Source organism: Macrobrachium nipponense, chromosome 30 (assembly GCF_015104395.2).
Source record: "Macrobrachium nipponense isolate FS-2020 chromosome 30, ASM1510439v2, whole genome shotgun sequence".
In the NCBI taxonomy this organism is placed as follows: Eukaryota; Metazoa; Arthropoda; class Malacostraca; order Decapoda; family Palaemonidae; genus Macrobrachium; species Macrobrachium nipponense.
This window is the reverse complement of record NC_087218.1, coordinates 52735144-52745143: the sequence shown is the minus strand read 5'-3', so window position 1 is coordinate 52745143 and position 10000 is coordinate 52735144. Positions and strand designations below refer to the sequence as shown.

Below are 10000 nucleotides of genomic sequence, written 5' to 3'. Positions count from 1 at the left end.
TCCTCGAAATGGCATTGTCCTACGCATGGCTATGATGTTATTTTGCCCTGATCTAATATGTTTATTGCTATAACTCATTACAAAAGGGGATTTCTGAGCTGTATATTGCGGGAATAACTCATTAATGATGGTTACAATCACCCCCGACAGAGCATCAGCGAAAGCGATCTTCTTACAAGGCTTTGCCTGAGGGAGATGAAATTACCGTATAGAGAGAGAGAGAAACCTGACTCTCCTCGTCGCTCCGCCTGACCCACTGACATTCGCCGAATGAGCAACATCATTCTTTCTTTGTTTATCAAAGAGATTAAATGCATTGTCCAGTGGTAGGTTCGAAGTGTTTTGACACTTGCTACTCTTTACCGGACTCTCGTTATGCTAATGTCGCGTTGTGCTAATGAATGGACCACGGCACTGCTATGATCATCTCGCGTCCACAGTCATTACGTAGGTTCGAGTTAGGGATTGTTCTAGCGGTTGACGAGATCCCTCTAAGAATTGGATTCAGTATCTACTCTTATTCCGTTTCTAAGTAATGCCTATTTGATGCTTTTTTTTCTAAGCTGTTTAATTTTTTTTCATTTTTTTTTATTATTGGCAAAGGTTATTATATCCAGAAGATGAGATGAAACCTATTCATACGTAACAGCCCACTAAAGGGGCCACTGAAGAAAATTCAAGCTTCCAAAATAATATTAAGGTGTTCATTGGGAAGACGCGAGAGGCATTAAAAGGGAAATACAGAGAGTAGAGATACCACTTACTGAAAAGAAAGTTAAATGAATAACAGATATAAATATATTTAAATGCAGGAAGAATAACCTATTCATACGGGAACAAGCCCACCACAAGGGGCACTGACTTGAAATTCAGCTTCCAAAGAATATTAAAGTTTCATTAGAGACGCGAGAAGAATTAAAGGGAATTACGAAAGAAGAGATACCACTTACTGAAGATAAAATTAAATGAATCAATAGATAGTGTTGAAAATGGAAGACGAATGAGTAAATGTAGGTATTAATGCTTGCATTTTCGCTCGTCGGAATTTCCACGCACACAATCTCTGGAGGCTGTGTACACTCCATTTCTAGGTAATCTTTTCTTTTATATTGAAGAGGCCATTAATTCTTAGAATATTTTATTTCCAGTACTACAAGGCGATATGTTTTTTTAGTTTAAAGGGCTACATTATTTTATTGACAAATCCGGAGGTAAACACATGGCTGTGCACCATTGGTGAGGGCATCTATTTTATTCAGAGATGAAACCTATTCACGTGGAACAAGCCCACCAAGTGGCCAATGACTTGAGATTCAAACTTCCGAAAATATGATGTTAATTTGAAAGAAGTAACTCAAAGACAATTTAATGAGAAATACGAAAGAGGCGCTCAGAGATTAGAAAAACAGGTAAATCAAATTAATAAGTAAATAGAAATGTAGGTAAATATTTGAAATACTCTTTCCTGTGCTTGTATGAAGCACAGCAACTGGAGTTTAAACATTTATTTTATATCATTACAAAGAGCATCATCAAGGGCTGAGTTTAAATTGTCTTTTTTTTAATTTATTTTTTTTTTATCGGAAAGTTGATAGGAGCGTTGCTCTCGTTACTGCTTTGATTGCCTTTAAACTCTTACTCCTCTTTGATCTCCTTTGGGCAAGTATTGAATTTACACAAATGGTGTTGGTTCAGTGAGTCTGTTTTTTGACTGTTGATTCTATTACTTATTGTCGTTCTATACTCCATCTTTGCCAGATATTTCTCTCTTTCTTTGAAGTGGAGATACAATACATTATACCCTTAAGACTATTCTCTTTGCATTTTAATAAACTTTTATCTTTTATTATTTATTTATTTACATTTCTTTAAAAAGTGGGGTCTCTCCTTTATTGCCTTCCTCTACTGCTCTTACTTCTTCCTAATAAAACATATTCTTTGTAGCTTGAATGACCTGTTCTGTCTGAAGAGGTTTCATCTTCTGATATAATAATGATAATAATAATCATAATATAATAATAATAATAATAATAATAATAATAATAATAATAATAATAATAATATTAATTAATGTGGCGCCGTGGCGGATGGGGTTAGGTCGTCATGACTTAGTCAATTTAAGCCACTGGGCTCTGTCAGTCGTTGGATTGGGTGACCGCTCTCCTCGCTTTGATTTTCCTGGGATGAGTACCTATCCTGATGGTGTAGTGTCCAGCTATGGGTTAAATAGCAAACTCAGCATGTGGAAAGAAAGGAAGGATAAACGAAACGACGTAAATGGAACCTCTGGCAACAGAGGAGCTTCGTCCGGCAACCGGTAGTCACCCATTGAAGGGGAAGACGGTCAGGTACTTGGAGTCGTCATCCAGCAACTGATCACCCACACCGACAATAATCACCAGCCTGAGATTGGAGCTACAGAGGCAAAAAGGAAGGAAATGGACAAGAGAAGAAAAAAGGAATATGGAGATGCTACATTAGAAGCAACCCGACTTAGGAGAGGGATATAGAAGACGATTGGTCCCAACATTGGAATGAGAGGATAACACCCCCCAAGCAGAGCAGAGGCTGGAGACCAAGTAAGGAACAAAAGAAAAAGGACTGGCTCTCCCCAACAGAAAGAGAAGAACGGAAAGGAAATGTCACTACGACAACGAATTACACGAAGACGAACTGAGAGACGATGCCACATCGACGACAGGGAGGTGAGGTACAAACAACGACAGCCTAATAACACCGACGAAGTAACAATCGAGGACGGACTGGGTAGAAAAGAGTAACAATGGATGGAGCCAGATAAAGAAGAACAAGATCCCCTCCATGAAAGCCCTAAACACACCAAGAAATTAAGGATAAAACAAGTGGAGGTCATGAAATAATGGCATAATACACACCACCATTATCCGGAACCAAATACCTTACATAATGCAGAGCAAGATAGTAGCAGAAACTGATGGGAATTCGAACACCAACACACCAGCACACCAACCCAACAGAAACCAAACAGCAACCTCCTTGGTAAAGGCGCCCTGGAAAGCAAATCCATGGTGATGAATCTGACATTGATTACTGAAGAGATGGCAGAAAAAGGCAAGAAGCAAGAAAACAGGGAGGAACTCAACGAGAATACAAGTACAAGAGAGGGATTAACAACACAATAGATATGTAAAACAGGAGGCTTAAGGCAAAAGCACATAAGATACAACGGTAACTGAACAGGAATAAGGGATCCAACAGAACAACTATTCGGAACAACAGAAAAACTATACAGCCAACTAGAGGGAAATACAACCCCCAGAAATTCTGAGCCGAAACCAGTAAGAGACTCTGGGAAAACCTATGGAAGCAATCCGTATCACACAACAAAATGTAACTGGCTCCAGGACGTCAGGAATAAGAAACAGGGAGAATAAAACAAAGATTCACAGACATCAACGACAGGACACAGTCAGAACACCAACTAAAGAAAATGCCAAACTGAAAGCCCCCAGGTCCGATGAGTCCATGGATACTGGCTCAAAAACTTCAGGCCCTACACCCACGAATAACAGAACAACCCAACATTGTATCTCAAATCACCATCACCAATGATGACCACAGAAGAACCTCCTTAGTAAAAAAGACAAGAGTAAGGAAATATGCCAGTAACTACAAGGCCTATCACCTGCCTACACACTAATGTGGAAGTTACTAACATGTATCATCAGTGAAAGACTATACAACTACCTAGAGGAGACACACCATCAAAAAAAAAACACGAACAGAAAGGCTGCAGAGGAAGTGTAGGGGCACAAAATCCAGCTCCTATAGACAAATGGTATGAAGAACAGTAGGAGAAGGACACCACCTAAGCATGGCATGGATAGACTATAAAGAAAGGCCTTCGACATGATACCACACACATGGCTAATAGAATGCCTGAAAATATATTGGGCAGAGGAAAATACCATCAGCTTCCTCAAAAATACAATGCTCAACTGGAATTACAATAACTTACAGCTCTGGAATAAGACTAGCAAGTAATATCAGGAGAGTGGATCTTCCAGGGGACTCACTGTCCCCACTACTCTTCGTAGTAGCCATGATTCCCATGACAAAGTACTACAGAAGATGATGCCGGGTACAACTCAAGAAAAGAGGCAGCAGAATCAAACCAGTCTGATGTTCATGACGACATCAAGCTGTATGGTAAGAGCATCAAGGCAAATTAGATACCCTAATCAGACTGTAAGGATTGTATCTGGGGACATCAGGATGGAGTTTGGGAATAGAAACATGTCGCTAGTCAACATACAAAAGGCAAGTAACGAGAACTGAAAGGATAAAGCTACCAGATGGGAGCAAACATCAAACACAATAGTATGAGACAGGTACAATACCTGGGAATAATGAGGCGGATATATAAAACACCAAGAGATGAAGGACACGAATCATGAAAGAATATATGCAGAGACTACAAGCGATACTCAAGTCAAACCAACGCCGGAAATATGATAAAAGCCATAAACACAGGGCAGTGCTCAGTAATCAGATACAGCGCAGGAATAAGTCGAATGGACGAAGGCGAACTCCGCAGCATATATCAGAAAACCAGGAAACATATGACAATACACAAAGCACTACACCCCAAGAGCAAATACGGACAGACATACATAACACGAAAGAAGGAGGAGAGGCTACTAAGTGATAGGGACTTGCGTCAACATCGAAACACAGAGCACTGGGGCAAGATCTGAAAACTAGTTGAAGACGAGTGGCTAAAAGTGCAGGGAAGAAGGACTAATAACAAGCAGACGAAGACCCAGAATATACAGAGACAGGAGAAGATAGAAAGAACCGAGGACGGGCATACAACAAACCATCCGGACATACATGAGACAGACTAAAGACCTAGCCGCGATGAACATTGGCGAATGGCTTACAGAGGGGAAGAGCTAAAGGGAGGAAACTGAAGATGATAACAGCGGCACAAGATCAGGCCCCTAAGACCAGATATGTCAAAAGTACGATAGACGGAAAAACCATCCTCCATATGTAGGCAGTGCAATACGAAAAGTGAAACCAATAAAACCAAATAGCGAAGTGAATGCCCCGGCACATTTGCACGAGAAACAGTACAAGAGGCATGATTCAGTAGCAAAAGCCTCCACTGGAGCCTGTGCAAAACATCAGCTACCTTGCAGTAATAATTGGTACGAGCAACAACCTGAAGGAAGTGATATGAAAACGATCATGCTAAGATCCTCTTGGACTATGGTATCAGAACGGATAGGGTGATACGTCAAACAGACCAACGTGACGTTTGATTGCCAGGTCAAGAAGAAGTATCACTCATTGATGTCGGCAATACCATGGACACCATTTAAGAGAAAGAGTAGAGAAAAATTGGATAAGTATCAGATCTGAAAATAGAAATAAGAAAGGATATGGTTATATGCCATGGAAATCCGTATACCCATACTCATAGGAGACTAGGCACTGATCCCACATCGCCTGAAAGGAATCTAGAAAAACTAGAGGCTGAAGTAGCGCCAGGACTCGATGCGAAGAGTGTGATCCTAGAAACGGCTCACATATTAAGAAGAGTGATGGACTCCTAAGGAGGCAGGATGCAGCCCGGAAACCCCACACTATAATACCACCCAGTCGAATTGGAGACTGTGATAGAGCACAAAAAAAACAAAAAAAAAAAAAAAAAAAAATAATAATAATAAATTCAGTCCCTCAGTAGTTATCGCTTGATACGGTTCTGTGGCATCAGGAGGAAACGTCGCGTTGAAGAGAGAGAGAGAGAGAGAGAGAGAGAGAAGAGAGAGAGAGAGAATTGTAATAAGCAATAGTAAGTCAAATGACTCACCGAATTTTACCATGCCCTTTTGGTGCGTTGCTCGCCCAGTCGAAGCAACGACGAGAAAGCCGTCATCAGAAAGATAGAGACGACTCTTTTCCAGATTAATATGCTGAAGCAGCAGTATTTTTAACAAAACATGCCTACGAGAGGGTCTCATTCCCGAATAATATAATAATAATAATAATATAACCTGTTTTGCAACCGGCAGATTGAGAGAGCGAACAGAGAAAGAGAGAGAGAATAGAGAGAGAGTAGGAACTTGCAGAGAAGAAAGAGAAGAAGAAGCAGAGAGAGAAGCTGGAGAGAACGGAGCGATACATGTTACCTGGACGGCTTACGTACCTGCCACCCAGGAGGGTGGGTACCGCAACTAACACCAACCCAACGCTAACACCCCGCCAGACCAGAACATCTCAACGCCTTCATAGAAAGATTTGTCACCAATCCCACGACCAATTAAAATCCCTGCTTACCTACTTCCCCCCCCCCCCCTCCCCCCCCCCCCGCCAACGATTGTAAACCCCTTGCCTGCTATAATACTTGTAAAACGTATCTTATTCACTTTACTGTATAATCTCATAGATGAATGCCTGTGCGCTGTCGACACGTTAGAGGGATAAACCTAAGACAATTGAAATCTTTATATGTCCCTAGGAAACCTAATACACAGCTTCCTGCTGACGAGAAAAAGATAATAAGAAGAATTGAGAACATTCTATATAAATTAAATGCCATTGAAAACAGCTATAGTATTCAACGCTACTACCTCAGAGAAGGCCTCCTTCCCAATAATAATAATAATAATAATAATAATAATAATAATATAATAATATAGTCTTCCTCAAATTCAATGACCCCTACGGTGGGCTTGTTCCAAATGAATAAGTTTCGTCTTATGAAGAACAACAACAACAACACCAACAACAAAAATAATAAAAATAATAATAATAATAATAATAATAATAATAATAATAATATATATACAGCCTTCCTCACCATTCATCCACGTTTCCCCTGCGATCAAATGTCTCGTATTTTGATATTCAAAATTCATTGTAATGATAAAATTTACTGTTTAAAAAATCATTGCACTTGAATAACACAATAACTTTTAGATTAAATTCTTAAATTACAATTCACTTGCAAAAGATGTCAAGTGGTTTATATCCGGTAATAGTAAAGAAAATAAGTGAATATTTAGTGCATATACTACAGTGTATCTAAACTGGTGTGGGTTTTTTATTAATTATTATTTATTATTATTTATTCCTTATTATTTTATTTATTTTGTATGCTGGAAACAGACCTTCTTTCATACATGTTTTATTGAACATAAGGACTACAATGTCCCACACGAGGTGGACAAACAGGTTTGCTGAAGGAGGGTGGATGTGTCATGTCTCCCCTACCTTCCTGATCACCTGCCACCAACTCCACCCAGGGAACAAACATGGTTTGCAGGAGGAAGGTGGATGTGTCATCTCCCCTCTACCCTCCAGATTCCCCTACCTACCCCGTCCCCCCACCCGGGACGGACAAACAAGAAGGATCCAGTAGGATTTTATTATTGTAGAACATAGATAAAGGTTCTTACAGGTCTGTCCTGCGTTTTTCATCTCATACAAATGTAACGTACGTGAAAAATGAGAGCTATTTTTGAAGACAGTGACATAGCCATCTACAATGTACACAGGCTGTGGATCTGATGGAGACGAATGCTGTATGCAGTGGTGAGGTGTGTTTTTACATAGTAGACTAGTAAATCAGACAGTGATGGTTATGCCTGCTGAGTCGTACATCTCAATTTAGCATAAAACGCCACCGGTGAGCGATGGTTCCGCCTAGATTGCATGCGAACATTTCGTCAAATTATTTATTGTTTTGATCTCTCTCTCTCTCTCTCTCTCTCTCTTCTCTCTCTCTCTCCTCTCTCTTCTATAGATATAAGTATATATACATTGATATATTAGTAATAGGTATCTCTCTATATATATAATATATATATATATATATATATATATATATTATATATATATATATATATGTATATATATATATATATATATATATATATAATATATGTATATATATAGTATATATATATATCTATATATATATATGTGTGTGTGTGTGTGTGTGTGTGTGTATGTATCATAAAATTTTAGTTTCTCTCTCTCTCTCTCTCTCTCTCTCTCTCCTCGGTGGTGCAGGAAACCCAAATGTTTAAATAACAACTTTTAGGCACCTAGTAATTGCCATCCGGTCGGCTTTATTTTTTCAGTTTGCAAAACAAACATGAACCATAAACAAATTGTCGGTCATCAGTATCGCTTACCTCGTTGATCCTCCCTCGTCGTTTTATGTATATATATATATATATATATATATATATATATATATATATATATATATTATATATATATATATATATAACTTTTTTAGTTTTCTGTAACAGAAACCTATCTCTCCGCCCGCACTTTTCTGTCTGTACTTTTCTGTTCGGCCTCGGATCATAAAAACTTCTGAGTCTAGAGGGCTGCCAATTGGTATGTTGATCGTCCACCCTCCAGTCATCAAACATACCAAATTGCAGTCCTCTAATCTCAGTAGTTCTGATGATTTTAAGATTAAAGGTAGCCATTAATCGTGCTCCTGGCAAGGCAACGACAGGCCACCACAACCGGATGAGAGCTTCATTGGCAGCGGATTATACCACGAAAAGAATGATCTATTTTCGGTGGGCTTGATTATAGACGCTGTACAGAAAACTTGAATACGCCGAAGTACTTCGGCACATTTTTCACTGAGTTTTGATTATTTCTTATATCTATATGAAGGTATAAGTCCAAAAAAAAAGGTCATCACTAAGCCTATGGGGATAATCCTAAGTTAGAAGGAGCAACACATTACAACCCTAATACTGTTCTTACTAATTGTTAATCTATTAATTTATTTATTTCTTTTTTAATAATGTTAGATCTCTTCTTACGTTTTAATACATGTTTATATGTTTGTTAATTTATCAATATATTATTATTTATTTTCATAAGTAAGATCTCTTCTTATTTTTTGTATTTCCATTTACCCCATCTTATTTCTTCCTAATGAACACCTTCATATTCTTAGGAAGCTTCAGTTTCAAGGCAGTGGCCTTGTTTCACTTGAACAGGTTTCATGTACTGAATAATAATCCAATAATAATAATAATAATAATAATAATAATAATAATAATAATAATAATAATAATAATAATAATAACTAAAGAACTAGCCAGCGATGACAATTGGCAATGGCTACAGAGGGGAGAGCTAAAGAGGAAACTGAAGGAAATGATAACAGCGGCAAAAGATCAGGCCCTAAGAACCAGATATGTTCAAAGTACGATAGACGGAAATAACATCTCTCCCATATGTAGGAAGTGCAATACGAAAAATGAAACCATAAACCACATAGCAAGTGAATGCCCGGCACTTGCACAGAACCAGTACAAAAAAGAGGCATGATCAGTGGCAAAAGCCCTCCACTGGAGCCTGTGCAAGAAAAACATCAGCTACTTTGCAGTAATAAGTGGTACGAGCACCAACCTGAAGGAGTGATAGAAAACGATCATAGGCAAAGATCCTCTGGGACTATGGTATCAGAACGGATAGGGTGATACGTGCAAATAGACCAGACGTGACGTTGATTGACAAAGTCAAGAAGAAACTATCACTCATTGATGTCGCAATACCATGGGACACCAGAGTTGAAGAGAAAGAGAGGGGAAAAAATGGAATAAGTATCAACATCTGAAAATAGAAATAAGAAGGATATGGGATATGCCAGTGGAAATTGTACCCATAATCATAGGAGCACTAGGCACGATCCCAAGATCCCTGAAAAGGAATCTAGAAAAACTAGAGGCTGAAGTAGTTCCAGGACTCATGCAGAAGAGTGTGATCCTAGAAACGGCACACAGTAAGAAAAGTGATGGACTCCTAAGGAGGCAGGATGCAACCCGGAACCCCACACTATAAATACCACCCAGTCGAATTGGAGGACTGTGATAGAGCCAATAATAATAATAATAAATGAATAAATTCCTCTGATGGACATGGCAACTCTTGTTTCACGTGAATAGGTTTCATGTACTGAATAATAATAATAATA

At 38.8% G+C, this 10000-nt stretch overlaps 1 protein-coding gene across 1 annotated transcript in view; it reads left to right on the top strand.

Annotated features, from left to right (window-relative positions):
* Positions 1–4113: 4113 nt before the first annotated feature.
* LOC135202156 (uncharacterized) overlaps positions 4114–10000 on the top strand; it is a 70873-nt gene continuing 64986 nt past the window's right edge. The window contains exon 1 of the mRNA XM_064231409.1: positions 4114–4188. Within this exon, the coding sequence (XP_064087479.1) occupies positions 4114–4188 (75 nt within the window). The remainder of the gene's footprint in view (positions 4189–10000) is intronic.